The sequence below is a fragment of the Thunnus maccoyii genome, chromosome 12 (genome assembly GCF_910596095.1).
Source record: "Thunnus maccoyii chromosome 12, fThuMac1.1, whole genome shotgun sequence".
Classification (NCBI taxonomy): domain Eukaryota; kingdom Metazoa; phylum Chordata; class Actinopteri; order Scombriformes; family Scombridae; genus Thunnus; species Thunnus maccoyii.
The window spans coordinates 33,587,074-33,605,946 of record NC_056544.1 but is presented as its reverse complement, the minus strand read 5'-3'; the positions used below and the strand labels follow the sequence as shown (position 1 = coordinate 33,605,946).

The 18,873-nt window shown below is 42.4% G+C and overlaps 2 protein-coding genes across 8 annotated transcripts in view; one reads left to right on the top strand and one right to left on the bottom strand.

Annotated features, from left to right (window-relative positions):
* amph (amphiphysin) overlaps window positions 1–9,973 on the bottom strand; it is a 32,392-nt gene extending 22,419 nt beyond the window's left edge. For 6 of the 7 annotated variants that reach the window (XR_006099429.1, XM_042429933.1, XM_042429935.1 and 3 more), the window contains exons 1-4: window positions 9,893–9,973; window positions 7,479–7,559; window positions 6,697–6,751; window positions 1,721–1,815 (exon numbers count right to left, since the gene is read on the bottom strand). Coding sequence is in view for 6 of the 7 variants with exons in the window: in XM_042429933.1 (XP_042285867.1) it covers window positions 1,721–1,815; window positions 6,697–6,751; window positions 7,479–7,559; window positions 9,893–9,961 (300 nt within the window). In the remaining variant the exon portion in view is untranslated. Of the gene's footprint in view, window positions 1–1,720; window positions 1,816–2,235; window positions 2,359–6,696; window positions 6,752–7,478; window positions 7,560–9,892 lie in introns of those variants that run through there. The other variant, XM_042429936.1, reaches the window with a different exon arrangement.
* Window positions 9,974–11,763: 1,790 nt separating this feature from the next.
* On the top strand, window positions 11,764–18,188 carry inhbab (inhibin subunit beta Ab). Its single transcript, XM_042429155.1, has 3 exons — window positions 11,764–12,062; window positions 12,169–12,641; window positions 17,419–18,188. The coding sequence occupies exons 1-3, from the start codon at window positions 11,764–11,766 to the stop codon at window positions 18,186–18,188; spliced, it is 1,542 nt and encodes a 513-aa protein (XP_042285089.1).
* Window positions 18,189–18,873: the final 685 nt, after the last annotated feature.

Below are 18,873 nucleotides of genomic sequence, written 5' to 3'. Positions count from 1 at the left end.
TTAGCGACTTAGGATTGATATTTAAAAATCATATGTTATGTCCTGTGTTCTGTGTACCTGCCCTTTGTTTCAGGGAGCTGACACTTATTATTGGTCCTGTCCAATCAGTGGCAGCTGATCAATCTACAAAAAGGCCCTTCCTCCACCTCCCCACCCTCTCTCTCTCAGCCAGCAGACTCTGCAGCAGCAGTCTCCTCCACACCATATCGTTAGGCACCGAAAATGCGAGGAACCTATTGTTTTTGTGAAGATTATTTTCCCTCCACACCATTGCATTTTTGAGGGCCTTGGGATGCTTGAAAACTCATGAAATTAGGCACACATGTTAGAACTGGTGAAAATTGCAAAGTTCTGTAGTGATTGGGCTCGGGTGTGGCCAGCAGGCTCCATAGCGCCCCCAAACACAGGGACATGTTGGGATCGAATTGCTTGGATGTTCATGAAATTCAGTGGGTTTATTGCTCTCATCATTCTGGATGTAATACTTTTTTTTTTTAAATTGCCCAACAGGAAATCTGCCATTTTGGATTTCATACATCAATTCTCATTTTATGAACACATTTGAGGCCGTTAGGATGCACAAAAACATCATTTTTAAGGTGCTAGGAGTGCTCAAAGACTCACAAAACTTTGCACATGCATCAGAAGTGGCGTAACTTGATATCTGATATGAGTCTTGGCTTTGGGTGTGACAAAATGGCCCCATGGCGCCCCCTAGAAAATTTCAAGGTCAAAGTCCCCCCCCCCGTTAAATTTGACATAGATGTGCAAAAATTGGTAGGAAGATGTAACATCTCCAGACTGTAAAAAAAGCTGCTTGGAGCCATAACTTAAGCCCAACAGGGAGTTGGTAGATTACATCTAAAGACCTTTGCGATGCTAAAGTGTGAAGCTTTTGAGTTGGGTTAGGGTCAGTTGCGTGGCATGCCGGTCAATTTCTCCCAAAACATGAAACAGGAAGTTGTTGTAACTCCACTGGACTTTGTCCAATCTGCCCCACATTTCTCGTGTTTGATGAGAGTCCAGGCCTGAACACATCTGCTTGTCAATATTGAGTCATAGTCATAGCGCCACCTACTGATAACAGGAAGTCAGCCTTATGTGACACATAATCTGATTTACATGAAATTTACATGATGTGGTTGACACATGATATACAGCAACATGAGGAATAATTAGGTGTTATCTAGCGCCACATAGTGGACACAGGAAGTAACATTTAACTCCTTTGTGCAATGTCTGATATTCATGAAAATGCGTATGCATGTCAAGCGACCTTCACTAAATATATGCATTAATATTTCACTCATGTAGTATTGCCTACAGGCAACAGGAAGTGAAGCCTAAATGACACATAGTTCATAAAATGTTTACACAGTTTACAATATGTCATCTCCATTGAAATAATATTTTACCCATTCACACAGTGTCCAATAATCCTGAAAATTCAGAGCTGTGTCAACTGACCTCCAGTAGTGATACCACGGGTGCTGTTCACTCTGACGTGGGCAAGATGCGAGGGTCCATTCATCGCTGCTTGCAGCTTTGTATTTTCTAGTTCAGTTTTCCTTCGTTCATGTTACTTCCCCGAGCCAGGTCATAACATATCATTTAATAACTTTGATAATATGGTGCTGCGTTCAAGTGTCCTGTCATGTTTATGTGATGCGTTCAGGTGTTGTCCTGTTATGTGTATCATTTTGAGTGTCATTTTTCTAACCTTCCCAATGGTCATGACATCGTCTTTGCCGTGCCAGTCGGGTTCGTAGACTTCATGGAGAGACTGTGTCAGGTTGATGGAGGCCTGCTGCATCCCTGCAGAAACAAAAACACAATGAGCTGATGGACGTCGAAACACGATAAGACTTTGATGAAATGTTAAAAATGGAAAATTGTTGTACAGTCAAAAATCTTTAGAAAGGACTCTATAGAAGTAACAGCACTGATCAGCAAGAACAAAGGGGAAACATCATCTTTGGATATATTTTTCAAATCAAAACAACTAGCTAGCTGTCAACTGCTAACTGCTACCTGCTCTTACCAATATTCCAAAGAAGATACAGCACTAAAGAAGCTAACAGAAGAGTATTTTTTTTGAAAACAAGAAGAAAACTTAAAGGATCCTTGCTGGTAATGTAATCCATGCATGCTGGAGCCTCTCTATGCACCCTGGACTCAAGAAGTGATGGCATATTACTGGGGTCACTCATCAGGATGAGGAGATGGTCAGCTCACCCCCCTGCCGACTCTGCTACCACGCCAGTCCAGGTTTTCAAATGTAAACATCAGATTAAACATCAAGTAAGACCATCTGTACATCCATCTCAACATCAAAGGAAATGGTCCTGGCCACATGGATCTTCTGGAGTTCCTAACCGCCCGGATGGCGGCCTTTTCTCCCCACTGAGGTCGAGAGGAGGTTCTGGGTGCACCAGGCCGGTGCTGAGGGGCTTAAGAGGAGCTTCTACCCGCTGGCCACCGGGATCCTGGATGGGATTGCTACATAGGACTGTCATCCGAGGCCATTTATCGTACCTCAGAGCATGCCTGTCAAAAACTGCATCAAGTTCATCAGCAAAAACACCTGGGCTGTGTTTCATGGATTGCTCTTTGGACTACTGTTGGTACTCATTGCTGTATTGCCTGTATGTGTCTGTCTGGCCAGAGCAGTCAACACTGATGGAAAACAACTGGGACACCGAGTGATTGAGCTTGGGACAGTCATCTGCCACCCCATTTCGGAGAACAGCAGGTCTCCTCTTCATGCTGATCCTGCTCTCCAGAGATGTTCAGCTAAATCCTGGACAAGTGACCCCTGGAGCGCTGCACAACTTCGATGCTGATTTGTGCCCGAGTGTGTCTGGGACTCCTCTGGTGCCAGTGATGAATGAGCAGCAACTTTCTGAGCCGTGCTTCTCCCTTAACAGACTAAACTTTGTTAACACGAGGCAGGATGGCTAAATTAATAACTTTTCACTACCGGGCTGTGGAAACCTTGATGGGTCCAGTGTCTCGCTCACAAAACCTGCTGCTGACACCACTGTGTGTCGAAACCCTGCAGTGAGGAGGCAGAGGTTATTCAAAACCGTCCAAACTGTCAATCATGCAAAAGTCTTATGGGACCCGAAGCTGAAACCGAGGAGGGTATTCGGTGGACATTTGAACATCAGCAGCATTACTGCAAAGAGCAATCAGCTAACTCATTTGTGTCTGACTCAAATCTGGACTTTCTCTGTCTGACTGAAACATGGTTTAATGTGTTCACGGTGCTGGATACCAATGTTTCAGAAGAGACAGACCTGATGGAAGAGGAGGAGGAGTGCTTCTTTATGTGAGAGACAACATCATATGTGAACGTCTGGTTTATAATGCGGGCAACACGTTAGAATATGTTGGGATAAAAATAATGTTATCCCAACAAATGTCTTTTAACATCATAGGTGTCTGTAGGCCTCCTTCTGCAGATGACACTTTCTATGATCAACTCACAGAAGTCTTGAAAGAGTGAAATCTCAACAAAGAATTATTACTTATGGCTGATTTTAATGTGAACTGGGAAGATAAAAGCAAAAATGATCACAGAGAAATTCCAACTAGAACAACTAGCAAAAGGCCCAACTAGGATTGCAAAATGCTTCAGTACACAAATTGATCTGATATTTACTAACAAACCAGAAAGAATAACTAAAAGTTATAATTTAATCACTGGTTTATCAGATCATAACTTAACCCTATGTGCCAGAAAACTGACTAAAAGGAGATTTAAGACCGCAGCAACTAAGACAATGATCCTTCAATGCATAACCAGAGCTAAGCAAGAATTTACCAATGAAATTAACAGCTTGAACTGGGATGATGTTCTGTCCTCTGATGATCTGGACTATGGTTGTGATACTTTTACTCACAGAATCAACTTTGTGAGGGAAAGATTTAATGTAAGGATACAGATAAAATCTAAAAATAAAAACAATTTACCGTAGTTAAATGAACATTTGTGGAAACTAATGAAATCTAGAGATGCTGCACTAAGGAAGGCAGTTAAAACTAGAAGAGACACTGACATGCTGATTTATAAAGGTTTAAGGAACAAAGTTATCCAAGAGCGAAGAGAAGCTAAATCTTGTTTTCATCTCAATATTTTGAATGAGACAAAAGGCAACAGTAAATTGATCTGGAAAAACATTGATGAAGTTAATTGAAGATCATCTTACTGTTGCTTCTGTCTTTAATAATTTTTTTCTTGAGTCTGTGTATGAGTTAGGAAAAAAATGTACAAAAAAGAAACAATATTGTTAATGTAGATGCTACACGCCAGGTTTTCAAGTTGGTAGAGACTAACGAGTTACAAGTAAACAAAATCATCAGCTCCTTAAAAAGCTTTAAATATAGAGATGCTTTCCAATTTGACACCATGTTTGTCAAATCACACAAAGGTATTTTAACTCCCCCTATTGCTCATTTAATGAACTTGTCTTTTAAACACAGCTCCTTTCCTGATGACTGGAAACGTGCCGTTGTCACGCCTGTTTTTAAATCTGGAGACCACCTTGAAACCAGTAACTACAGACCAGTAAGTATACTGCCAGTACTCTCAAAGGTTGCTGAGAAAGTTATTAAACAACTGACAACATTTCTTAATACAAACAATTTTGGTCTACATCATTTGCAATTTGGCTTTAGAGCAAATCATTCCACTGAAACTGCTACCTTGCACTTAATAGAGCAAATTAAATCAAGACTTGACAAAGGAGGAGTAGTTGCTGCTGTATTTTTAGATCTGCATAAAGCATTCGACACAGTCAATCATGATGTTTTAATATTAAAACTCTCTAAATGTAACTTCTCATCTAGAGCACTGGCATGGATGTCTTCATATTTATCTAATAGGAGACAATGTGTTAAAGTTGGTGACACACTGTCCAGTAACATGAAGTGCACAATGGGTGTTCCTCAAGGGTCAGTGTTAGGTCCCCTATTATTTAGCATATATATTAATGATCTCCCTCAACAGTGTCATGATGCAGAGCTACAAATGTATGCAGATGACAGCGTTGTGTACACATATGCAAAAACAGCTGAGTTAGCTGCTGCTAAGCTAACAATTGCATCGGAAAGGATCACACACTGGCTTGATCAATCATGTCGGAGTCTAAATGTAAACAAGACAAAGGGTATGTTTTTCTCTAAGACTATGGTACAACCTCATAACGCTGATATTCTCATCAAAGGTGAAAAAATTGACAAAGTCACTGATTTTAAATATCTTGATGTGACACTGGATCCAAACTTTAAGAAACATGTTAAAAAAACGGTTTAAACCATAAAGTTCAACTTAGCAAATTTTAGACATATTAGAAACTGTCTCTCTTTGGACGCTGCAGATATTTATGCAGCTGTGATTCTTTCCCAGATGTGTTATTGATCACATGTTGGGGGCAGGCTGGAGAAACAGCCATCAAACCTCTTGAGTCCTTAAACAAGAAAACTCTAAAACTCAAAGCATTTCCATCACTGTAGGGTTCTGGAGAAACACAATTTACTGAGCTTTGACAGTTTTACATAATATTCAGATTTGTGTCTAGTTTATAAATGTTAAATGGTTTGTCCTCCTCCACTATGTGACTTTGTGTTCACTCGCTCAGTAAGTTCTATCAGATCCTCCAGAATCTCCTCTATAGATTGGACCATTTCATCACACTGCATTTAGACAGTCAGCTTCCTCTGTGAAAACCACGACTCAGTGAACATCCTACCTGATGACGAATCAGCTGGGTGACCACTGAGTCTAGTTTACATTATTAATTTTTAATTGACATTGTGGATGTATGTGATGTGCTGTTGTGTGTAGCTTTGTATTTTGTATGGTGTGTTCTGTGTGTTGTTTTTTTGTTTGTTTGTTTGTTTTTTGTTTTGTTTTTTGCTTTGTACTGTTTGTTGTTGTGCTGTTGTATGTTTTGATTGTGGGGGACTACGGATGCAAATTAGCTTTGAGCTAACTGCGGCGTAGTGCATCTTTAATGTTTAAACTGCAGACTTTCCCAATCAATAAATCAAATCAAATGGAAAAGTCCTGAAAGGAACAAACTGCAGCTTAACTACATGTTAATGAACAAAAACTTATCTATATATGGTACTGTGCAAAAGTTTTAGGCACTAAAAGTAAAGTGAGAATGCTTTCAAAAATATTGCTATAAATTGTTTTAATTTATCAGTTATCAAAAATCTTACAAAGTTGAGTAAACAGCAGCAAGTAAATCGATATTTGCTGTGAGCAGCTTTGCCTTTAAAACAGCAGCAGTTCTCCTTGGTTCACTTTAACAGTTTTTCATGGTAACTTGCAGATAGGTTGTTGTAACCATCCTGGAGAAAGAATATCCTTCTGTGGATTTATTATTTAGAACATCTCAGGTGCTTCTTCATGTTAATCCCAGATTGACTCCATGATGTTGAGATCAGGGCTCTGTGGGGGCCAAACCATCTGTTGCAGGACTCATCATTCTTCTTGTAGCTGAAAATAGTTCTTTATGACTCTAGCTGTATGCTCGGGGTCATCGTCATGTCATGGATAAATTTGAGATCAATCAGACACCTCCCTGATAGTATACATCTAGGGTGCCTAAAACTTTTGCACAGTACTGTATATGTTGTGTGTATATGCTGTATGATATATGTGCATGTGTTTAAATGAAGTCTCACCTTTAATTGCAGACATGTAGGACCTCATCTCCCTCTGCAGCCGAGAGCCTTCAGACTGACAGAGAAACAACACATTCACGGTTAAAATCACACACATACTCCCTTATGTAAAGTATTCTACATTGACTGTTTTACTTTGGTGAACACGTGATGACTTCCTGTTTTCAGCTGTTGAACAGCTTCTTGAACAGGTCTCTCTAAAAACTGGACTGAACACTGAACTTCAGCGTATGTCAACACTGAAGGAAACATCTCTGATGGAGAAAATCTGAACTTCATTGCAGATCAACTCGGTTAAAGACAACTAAAAACTAAACTAAACTATTGAGTCTTTGGACCTATCAGTGGGATGGAAGTTGTGTATCTTATTTTCAATTGTGCTAGCAGCCAGTCAGTTGCTTTAGACGGAAATATTTCAACAACTATCAGATGGATTGTCATATAATTTGGTTCAGGAATTCATGTTCTTCTCAGGATAAATTGTTATAACTTTGATCGTCTGACTCTTCATCTAGTGCCATTGTCTGGTCAACACATTAATGTTTCCAATACTTTAGTTTATGACTAAATACTTGCAAAACTAATGTCATCCCCATCTGCCTCAGCTGTTTGTTGAACTGTCAATACTTACCTGATATTTCCATTTCCACAAACTGAAACATAAAATGTTTCAGCAGTTGGTGCTCAGATGAGTCAGATTTTAGGTTTAGTGCAGAAAAACAAACATGGATATGTGATGATGTTGGGTTAGGGGTTAGGAGATGTCTGTGAACAACTCTCACCTCCTGTCTCCTGAAGTTGATAACGACTTGTTCAAACTGCTCATCCTTGGTCTCATCTGCTTTACCCAGTTTCTGCAGCACCTGACAAATCACAAAATAGGATACATTTATAACTGCTGACATGTCACAATGACATCTGTTTTTCCTTTGTAGAGACACTTTTCAAAGACTTGCTTTGATTTACAGTTATATTTTTGGTCATTCGTACTTTGTTAAACAGACCCTGAATATTACTGAACATGATCAACTTATATGTGAGCGAGTGCAAGATGAACACATTTTTTTATTGTGAACAAACCTTAAACAGGGACCTATAGTTGTTTTTACTGTATTAACAGAACTGACAGAGGCTCTCAATCCTCTGGTGTTAATTTGGCTTGTTTGCACAAACAGGAAGTAAACAAAGAGTTAAGATGTTGATAAAGATTTATCTCAGTATTTAGAACTTAATTACAGCTTCGTGCCCAAGTGCATAGTGAAGAAAAAGGAACTTTTTATAGTTAAACGGGAAGCGTGCCTCCACATTAGAAACAAGAGGAGACAGAAAACAGAGCTGCCCTTAAAGTGTTAAAGTCAATAAATAAACTCTGAACCGGCTCCAATTGACTCTGCTGTGTCTTCAATATTTAATAGGCAGACTGTTGTTTCTAGATGAAAAGCGACACCTCAGATCAACCGACTGAACGTGTCCCTGAAGGCAACACAAACAAATTTATGTTCCAACCGAAGGCAACAGAGTTCATCAACTGTCAGCTGGATGAAACTAACAGAGACAACAACTTTCTCTCCTGACTGGACTCATTCACAGATGTCAGTCAAACCATGTTGCTGTGATCTCATTGGTTGGTTTTCTGCCCATATAAGGAACTAGTCAGCAGTAATTCAGGTGTATTTGGGTTTTACCAAACCATAAAGTGAGCTTCTTAGAGACGGGCACAAAAATTACAAAAGAGAAAATCAATTCAAGCCTGACATCAAAAACATCATCCTATGTTTCACTGAACACACTTAACTAGGTGTGTGTAATCATGGGAAAACTGAGTCTCAGAAAAGAAACAAAAACATAAAAATCAACCATTTCACACAGTGATCGACTGAATGAAGACACGCTGCACCTCCTTACTCAATGAATATAAAATAATCCAATGTCTTCAGGTGAGTTTCAGCAACTTTTTTGCTTCAGCACCATGGACAGCACTCACTGTTCTAATAGAACCAGGTAATGTTTCAGCACCATGGACAGTCTTCACTGTTCTAATAGAACCAGATAATGTTTCAGCACCATGGACAGTCTTCACTGTTCTAATAGAACCAGGTAATGTTTCAGCACCATGGACAGTCCTCACTGTTCTAATAGAACCAGATAATGTTTCAGCACCATGGACAGTCTTCACTGTTCTAATAGAACCAGATAATGTTTCAGCACCATGGACAGCACTCACTGTTCTAATAGAACCAGGTAATGTTTCAGCACCATGGACAGCCCTCACTGTTCTAATAGAACCAGATAATGTTTCAGCACCATGGACAGTCCTCACTGTTCTAATAGAACCAGGCAATGTTTCAGCACCATGGACAGTCCTCACTGTTCTAATAGAACCAGGTAATGTTTCAGCACCATGGACAGTCCTCACTGTTCTAATAGAACCAGGTAATGTTTCATTGGCTCATTTCAGTTCAAAACTGAAAAGCATCAGAAATGTTTGATGGCTAAATTTTTTGAAAAAAATTACTTCTAATTTCTCTTACTTTCTAAACAAAGAAAAGTCAATAAAAGGTAAAATTAAGTCAAGAAGAAGTCATGTCATGAGCACTTATAAAACTCCTTGAGTATATATATATATATATATATATAAATATATATATATATATATATATATATATTAATATATATAAATTCCGTACTGGCAGTCCAGAAGGCTTATCCTATAAATAACTCGCAGGTAGCTGATGTGGCGTCAGAAATGACGTCATCACGCCACAGAAAGGGTATTCCCCGCCTCCCCTTCTGCCGACCTTGGAGCAACAAACGTCATGTATTTAAAACATGAAATACACGCGTGACTTGTTTCACCGCACACATGACGTCATGACGAGGTGTTACAGTAAACGTTAATCCACCGTCGTTTTGCTTCAGCCAATAAAAACGCTCTCCGTCAGCTTTTAATGTTTTTATGTACTGATTTTAGGAAACATCATGACGTCACCGGCTATATGCAGATCAATATCCAATAATCACAAAAAAAACGAAATACGTGAGAGGAGAGTGAAAAGCTGCAACAGCGGCCTGCAACCGCACATCCATCCCTGTTCTCCTCCGTTACTCCTCCATCTGTCCTCCGCCGTCACCTCCTCCATCATCATCATCATCACCACCACCATCATCATCATCACCACCACCCCGCAGCTCTTACCTTCTCCTGCGCTCTGTTCAGCCTTTTCTGCACGTTCTTAGCGAAGATTCCCGTTTTAATTTCCGCCATGATGACTGCAGAGAGAGGGAGAGAGAGGCGGATTAACACCGAGAGAGAGAGACGAGGAGGGGGAGGAGAGAGAGAGAGAGAGAGAGAGAGAGAGAGAGAGAGAGAGAGAGAGAATGGAGGGGGCGGGGCGCACTCAGTCAGCTGATTGGATTCTTTCAATCCTCTGGTTTCATGTGTTTTTGTTCGAATTAAAAGGTAAATCAAACACAGCCTGCAGGTTATTCTTTATATAGAGTCACATATAAAATACATAAAATCGTCATTCTGGGTATTGAAGGATCTCAAGTGATAATCGGCTGTCCTGAGGCAGATTATTCAGGTGCTATTTTTGGACTTTTTGACTGAAACGTCCAGTAAACAGGAAATGATGTAAAAGTGACAGAACAACACTGAATGATAACCTAATCAAACAGCAGGAATGTTTCTTCAAAAACTGAAACTTGATGTTTTATTTTTTAAAGACATCTTTAGTCTGTGTTTGGTAAATTATGAAATGTCTGTTCAAAAGCAGCACAACTTGTTTGTTTTTAAACTCTCCTTCTTGTATAAATATATTAAAATTAATAACTTCAATCTGTTAAAATCAGTTGTCATTCATTTCTTGCAGCTTCATCAGAAATTTTAAGATTTAAACTGAGCAGCAGGTAGATTTGTCTGAATCTTTAATATTGAAGTTGTTGCAGCATCTTCAAACATCCAGCAGAGAGCAGCAGAGTTCCAGACTGTTTAAATCATATATATATGTATATATATCAATACTGATACTGATATTAATATTAATACTTATATTAATATTTATGCTAATATTAATACTTCACTGAATATTAACATGAAACCATCACAACTTTAACTAAAGATTCACAGTTTTTGCTGAACTTTTACTCAAAAAGTGTTTTTACTCTCTGTTTCTGATACTTTTACTAAAGTCAACAACAACAACAACAACAACAATAACAACAACAACAATAATAATGTGTCAAAGTTAACGGTTGACAATTGTTTTAAAATGGGTTCTGATGCAGAACACTAATCTGATCTCCTCGGATTAACAAATACTTTTATTTAGACTTTTTTTTACATTTGTATATGTGTAATTATTATCATTTAATAATCTTCACAATTATCCTTTAATATTCTGCATTACTATCTGATAATAAAATAGTTTTTATATAATGTCTAGTTTTATGATGCCTCTGCACATTATTCTGTGTTTAGGCTGCCTCAGTCTGACTGGATCAGTTCTTCATGATGGAGCCTGAGACAGAACCAGAGGCCATGGCTCAGAGGAGGAGGACGCCGTAACACCTGAATCCCACCAGCAGAGGGCGTGGTGTGCTGATGTCACAGTGTGTGTGTGTGTGTGTGTGTGTGTGTGTGAGAGAGAGAGAGAGAGAGAGAGAGAGAGACGGTGCTCTGAGCGCGCTCCATCTGCTGTGTGCAGGACTCTGATTGTAACAACAAACTCTTTTTCAGTTTAAAAATTAATTTCACACCAACGGAGTCTCTCCTCCACGTGAGGTGATGATGACGCTGCACTGAGTCATCAGTGTGTGTGTGTGTGTGTGTGTGTGTGTGTGTGTGTGGTAGGAATGAATCAGGGACACACTCTTCCTCCTCTTCCCTCCTTCCACCTCCTCTTCTGTCGTGACGTCCGTTCAGGAGGAAACACCACAAACAGTCCTGAGATATTCTGAGAGGACTTTACTCACTGTGAGTGTGCACCTGTGTGTATGTGTATGTGTGTGTATGTGTGTGTGTGTGTGTGTGTGATGTCACTGACTCACAGGGAAATACCTCTGTGGATGGAGGGAGGGATTAAACAGGCAGGAGGTATAATTACAGTAAGAGAGCTGAGAGGGAAGCAGAGAGACCCGAGAGGCCCCCGTTCATCCAGCTCGCAGGACCCGACAGAACCAGTTCACCTGCACCTCATCACCCAGAGACCCAGACAACCAGACACTCAGAGAACCAGAGAACCAGAGACCCAGAGACCCAGAGACCTAGACAACCAGAGACCCAGAGAACCAGAGAGCCAGAGACCCAGAAACCCAGAAACCAGAGACCCAGAGAACCAGAGACCCAGCCTGCTCAGCGCTCCTCTGTTAGGACTAATAACTTTGATGTGTTTGTGTTGCATCTCCTGAATTAGCTGAGGCATCAGAGACAGATCGTACTGTTCCGGATCTTGAATTGTCCCCCGGCGGCAGCAGCATCACCACGGACTCTCAGTCAGACTCCGTCATGTCCTCGGTGTCTCTGCTTGCTGTGTTCGTTTCTCTGGCTGTCGGTCTTCTGATTGATGCATCTCCGACAGTGTCTCCGACGGCGTCTCCTGTCCCACAAGTGGACACGTCTGCGGGGCTCCAGGAGGAGGCACTGTCCTCTGACTGTCCATCTTGCTCTGTGGCACTGATGAGGAAGAACTCTTCGTCTCCGGCAGGAGGACAGGCCGACATGGTGGAGGCGGTGAAACGTCACATTCTCAACATGCTGCACCTGAGCGCCCGGCCCAACCTAACGCAGCCAGTTCCTCGCACTGCGCTGCTCAACGCCCTCAAGAAGCTGCATGTGGGCCATGTGGCTGAAGATGGCAGTGTGGAGATCCAGGAGGAGGGCCGGGGCCCCGGGGCCCCAATGCCACCTGAGCCACCATCTGAAATCATCACCTTTGCAGAGCCAGGTGAGTCTGCAGCTACACCTATCTACTATTACAGGTGTATTCAGGTGTGTTCAGGAGTGTTCAGGAGCGTTCAGGAGTGTTCAGGTGTGTTCAGGTGTGTTCAGGTGTGTTCAGGTGTGTTCAGGAGCATTCAGGTGTGTTCAGGAGTGTTCAGGAGTGTTCAGGTGTGTTCAAGAGCATTCAGGTGTGTTCAGGAGTGTTCAGGTGTGTTCAGGAGCATTCAGGTGTGTTCAGGAGTGTTCAGGAGTGTTCAGGTGTGTTCAAGAGCATTCAGGTGTGTTCAGGAGCATTCAGGTGTGTTCAGGAGTGTTCAGGTGTGTTCAGGAGTGTTCAGGAGTGTTCAGGTGTGTTCAGGAGCATTCAGGTGTGTTCAGGAGCATTCAGGTGTGTTCAGGAGTGTTCAGGAGTGTTCAGGTGTGTTCAAGAGCATTCAGGTGTGTTCAGGAGTGTTCAGGTGTGTTCAGGAGCGTTCAGGTGTGTTCAGGAGCATTCAGGTGTGTTCAGGAGTGTTCAGGTGTGTTCAGGTGTGTTCAGGAGTGTTCAGGTGTGTTCAGGTGTGTTCAGGAGCATTCAGGTGTGTTCAGGAGTGTTCAGGTGTGTTCAGGTGTGTTCAGGAGCATTCAGGTATGTTCAGGAGTGTTCAGGAGCGTTCAGGAGCGTTCAGGTGTGTTCAGGTGTGTTCAAGAGTGTTCAGGTATGTTCAGGAGCGTTCAGGAGTGTTCAGGAGCGTTCAGGTGTGTTCAGGTGTGTTCAAGAGTGTTCAGGTGTGTTCAGGAGCGTTCAGGAGTGTTCAGGTGTGTTCAGGAGCGTTCAGGTGTGTTCAGGTGTGTTCAGGAGCGTTCAGGTGTGTTCAGGAGTGTTTAGGTGTGTTCAGGTGTGTTCAGGAGTGTTCAGGTGTGTTCAGGAGTGTTCAGGTGTGTTCAGGTGTGTTCAGGAGCGTTCAGGAGTGTTCAGGAGCGTTCAGGTGTGTTCAGGTGTGTTCAAGAGTGTTCAGGTGTGTTCAGGAGCGTTCAGGAGTGTTCAGGTGTGTTCAGGAGCGTTCAGGTGTGTTCAGGAGCGTTCAGGTGTGTTCAGGTGTGTTAAGGAGCGTTCAGGAGTGTTCAGGAGCGTTCAGGTGTGTTCAGGAGCGTTCAGGTGTGTTCAGGAGTGTTCAGTAGTGTTCAGTTGTGTTCAGGTGTGTTCAGGAGTGTTCAGGAGCGTTCAGGAGTGTTCAGGAGCGTTCAGGTGTGTTCAGGAGTGTTCAGGAGCTTTCAGTTGTGTTCAGGTGTGTTCAGAAACGTTCAGTTGTGTTCAGGTGTGTTCAGGAGCGTTCAGGTGTGTTCAGGTGTGTTCAGGTGTGTTCAGGAGTGTTCAGGAGCGTTCAGGTGTGTTCAAGAGTGTTCAGGTGTATTCAGGAGCGTTGAGGTGTGTTCAGGTATGTTCAGGTGTGTTCAGGAGTGTTCAGGGGCGTTCAGGTGTGTTCAGGAGCGTTCAGTTGTGTTCAGGTGTGTTCAGGAGCGTTCAGTTGTGTTCAGGAGTGTTCAGGGGCGTTCAGGTGTGTTCAGGAGCATTCAGGTGTGTTCAGGTGTGTTCAGGAGCGTTCAGTTGTGTTCAGGTGTATTCAGGAGTGTTCAGGAGCGTTCAGGTGTGTTCAAGAGTGTTCAGGTGTATTCAGGAGCGTTGAGGTGTGTTCAGGAGTGTTCAGAAGTGTTCAGGAGTGTTCAGGTGTGTTCAGGTATGTTCAGGTGTGTTCAGGAGCGTTCAGGTGTGTTCAGGAGCGTTAAGGTGTGTTCAGGAGCATTCAGGTGTGTTCAGGAGTGTTCAGGTGTGTTCAGGAGTGTTCAGGTATGTTCAGGTGTGTTCAGGTGTGTTCAGGTGTGTTCAGGAGTGTTCAGAAGTGTTCAAGTGTGTTCAGGTGTGTTCAGGAGCATTCAGGTGTGTTCGGGAGCGTTCAGGTGTGTTCAGGAGCGTTCAGGTGTGTTCAGGAGTGTTAAGGTGTGTTCAGGAGTGTTCAGGTGTGTTCAGGAGGATTCAGAAGTGTTCAGGAGTGTTCAAGTGTGTTCAGGTGTGTTCAGAAGTGTTAAGGTGTGTTCAGAAGTGTTCAGGAGCGTTCAGGTGTGTTCATGTGTGTTCAGAAGTGTTCAGGTGTGTTCAGAAGTGTTCAGGTGTGTTCAGGAGCGTTCAGGTGTGTTCAGGTGTATTCAGGTGTGTTCAGGTATGTTCAGGTGTGTTCAGGTGTGTTCAGGAGCGTTAAGGTGTGTTCAGGAGTGTTCAGGTGTGTTCAGGAGGATTCAGAAGTGTTCAGGAGTGTTCAAGTGTGTTCAGGTGTGTTCAGAAGTGTTAAGGTGTGTTCAGGAGCGTTCAGAAGTGTTCAGGTGTGTTCAGAAGTGTTCAGGTGTGTTCAGGAGCGTTCAGGTGTGTTCAGGAGCGTTCAGAAGTGTTCAGGTGTGTTCAGAAGTGTTCAGGTGTGTTCAGGAGCGTTCAGGTGTGTTCAGGTGTATTCAGGTGTGTTCAGGTATGTTCAGGTGTGTTCAGGAGTGTTCAGGTGTGTTCAGGAGGATTCAGAAGTGTTCAGGAGTGTTCAAGTGTGTTCAGGTGTGTTCAGAAGTGTTAAGGTGTGTTCAGGAGCGTTCAGAAGTGTTCAGGTGTGTTCAGGAGCGTTCAGGTGTGTTCAGGAGCGTTCAGAAGTGTTCAGGTGTGTTCAGAAGTGTTCAGGTGTGTTCAGGTGTGTTCAGGAGTGTTCAGAAGTGTTCAGGTGTGTTCAGAAGTGTTCAGGTGTGTTCAGGAGCGTTCAGGTGTGTTCAGAAGTGTTCAGGAGTGTTCAGGTGTGTTTAGGAGCGTTCAGTTGTGTTCAGGTGTGTTCAGGAGCGTTCAGTTGTGTTCAGGTGTGTTCAGGTGTGTTCAGAAGTGTTCAGGAGGATTCAGAAGTGTTCAGGAGTGTTCAAGTGTGTTCAGGTGTGTTCAGAAGTGTTAAGGTGTGTTCAGGAGCGTTCAGAAGTGTTCAGGTGTGTTCAGAAGTGTTCAGGTGTGTTCAGGAGCGTCCAGGTGTGTTCAGGAGCGTTCAGGTGTGTTCAGGAGTGTTCAGGTGTGTTCAGGTGTGTTCAGGTGTTTCTTCTGAGTGAGTAGAGTTAGTAGACTCAGACTCTACTGTCTCTGACCATCCTGCTGCATTACAGGCGTCTGTCTGTGTAATTTGTTATCAGCTCATTCAGAAAAATCCCAAAAGTTCAAAGTTTGTTTACAGAGTTCAACAGTCAGATGATTCTATTGATTCTCTTCCTTTCTGACCAAATTCTCTTTTCACGTCTGTTTTTCTACTCAGAGAATTTCTGTTAAATCTTTAGTATATCAGCTGAACTGACACAAAAAACAGTGTTGTAATGATCCAAAAACCGCTGGAGCTCTGTATTTGTGGTTCAGTAGATGAGAGACGGTGAGGACGTGAGGATGAATGTTTCGGACGTAATGAGGTCATTGTTCAGTGTATTTATCAAACTTCCTCAGCAGCAACACTTCTTCAGTGAATGAATTCTTTAATTAAAACACTGACAGTGTTCAACATATCAGTAAGCTGTTGTATCAGCAGGAGCTCTGTACACCATCCAAGCACAAGAATAAATACATGTTAATAAAGATATATAACAAAGCTCATCACTATCACAGCGCCCCCTTCAGCTTGTTCTTTAATGCACATATTTCATTGAGCAGTGATGAACTGAGAAAACATGGAAATATATGAATCAGATAAAGTTCATAGTAACAAGAAAGAGTGAAGGAAGATTTGCTGTTTGTGAGACAAACTGATTGAGATAGATGAAGACTTACAGTTTTACTGTCCATATAAACACGGCTGAAATCTGAAGTTTGGGTCCGTTAACAAAGTCTGACAGGAATTTTTGAAAGTGTGAATGATGAAATGTTTTGTCAGAAAAGATCCTCTGTGAACGTGAACCAGCTCGTGTCCTGTGGCTTGTTTGCTTACATAAATGTACATAATGGCTTTGTGCTATAAATAGTCTTCCCTTCAAGTGGAATCTGTAATTAAAAAAGCCTCAAAGACTCGCCGAGATTAGAGGGACAGTAACGATGGGGGGGTTGGGCATACCGAGGGGTCTCAGGCCGTGAATAATCACTTCATTCAGCCAAATATGGGCCCCATTAATTATTCTGCAGGAGGGGACAAAGAGGGACATGGACACAAGACAGGGGGGCAGTGGGGGTGGGGGGGTTGGATTTGTTAATAACTTCCCTGAAATCAGGCCTTTTCCTTTTTTAGTCTCTCTGCTTATGTTGCTGCTGAGTATATTTAGAGGCAGCAGCTCCATTCATGCTTTTATTGTTAATGACATTTCTTTTGTCCATTCATTCACATGACAAGAGAGGGGAGGGGGAGGGGGGACAGGGGGACGGGTTAGTTCAGACAGCAGGGTCACAGTTTTTTATTAGAGTCCACTTCAGAAAAATACCAAATACGAACATGATGACCGACGTCCATGAAAAGTTTCTCAGAGTTCAGATGAAATAAAAAGGTTTCTCTCCTGATTTTACTCTGAATGTTTTATCAGATCTTGTGAAGACACATCAGACTGAACTGTATTCTTTCCTGCAGTTTGTTTATCTAAACTGTCATTGAAGACAAAAACAACTGATCAGCTAATTCGATCGAATTCACTAGAAACCTCTGTTTTGACAGACTCACGTCAACAACATTGATGAAAACGCTTCTCTGTTCATTGTGATGTCTCAGTATCATTCATGCTAACATGCTAACATGCTAACTCTCTGTTTTCGGCACCAGGAGATTCTGCAAACACTGTGACCTTTGACATTTCAAAAGAGGGAAGCGGCTCTGTGGTGGTGGAACAAGCTAACGTCTGGATCTTCCTGAAGTTGTCAAAGGGGAACCGAGTGAAAGGCAAAGTAACGCTGCAGCTTCACAACGAGGAAGATGAATCTGTTTCAGAGAAGATGGTGGATACTCGTCGCAGCGGCTGGCACACGCTTGCCATCTCACACAGCGTTCAGTCTCTGCTGGACCGCGGCAACAGCTCACTCAGCCTGCGAGTGTCCTGCCCACTGTGCACCGAGGCAGGAGCCACGCCCGTCCTGATGCCTCCCAACGGCGAGCGAGCCAAAGAGCGGGAGCAGTCTCACTGGCCGTTCCTCATGGTGGCACTGCGAGCCGGAGAGGGGGCGGCTCAGCGGAGGATCAAACGAAGTCTGGAGTGCGATGGCAAAATCCACGTCTGCTGCAAACAACAGTTTTATGTTAATTTCAAAGACATCGGCTGGAGCGATTGGATTATTGCACCGTCTGGTTACCATGCCAACTACTGCGAAGGCGACTGTCCGAACCACATGGCAAGCATCAGCAGCTCATCTCTGTCCTTCCATTCAACAGTCATCAATCAGTACCGTATCCGGGGCTACAGCCCGTTCCAGAACATCAGGTCCTGCTGTGTGCCGACGAGGCTGCGCGCCATGTCCATGCTCTACTACAACGAGGAGCAGAAGATCATCAAGAAAGACATCCAGAACATGATTGTGGAGGAGTGCGGCTGCTCATAAAGTCACTCAAACATTAGAAACTCTTTTTAAACCTGCTTCCTGCAGGAACATGACGTCAGCACTTTCCCAGGAAAAAGAAGAGCTGGATAACGTATTTATGTTTAGTGGACGAAGCATCGTATTTCTTGCTGGGAGAGACTCTTTTCCACATTGGAACGACCTGAGAATACTATGCAATAGATGTCCTTTAATGTTAAACTTTTTTCATCTGTATGTGTTGTTTTCTATTGTTTTCTATTGTAAAACATGTGAGAATCATTTTTGATATGTCTACTGTTCACTAAAGGCTCAACTTAGTGTCAAAATCTCTGCTGTCGAGGTACTTGAAAGAAATTTGTTCAAGCAGCTGCTGGAGCCAAACATCATTATTATCTTTATTATCATTATTATTAATATGATGATGATGATGATGATGATGATTATAATAATAATAATAATAATAAATTAATAAGGCGCAGGTTGATATTTGCACAGTAAACAACTTTCCTGGCAGTTTAGCAGCTTCACAGTTTGAGCAGCGAAGCTTCAGATTTTCAGATTCAGAAGAAAGCCAAAGAGAGTCGACACTGATGATCAAAGTTTGCTTCATGTCACTTTAGGCTGAAGTGTCAATGAGCTGTGAGTAAATTAACGAGATGAGGTGTCAGTTAACAAACATGTTAAATTATTTGACTGCTGAAAGAAA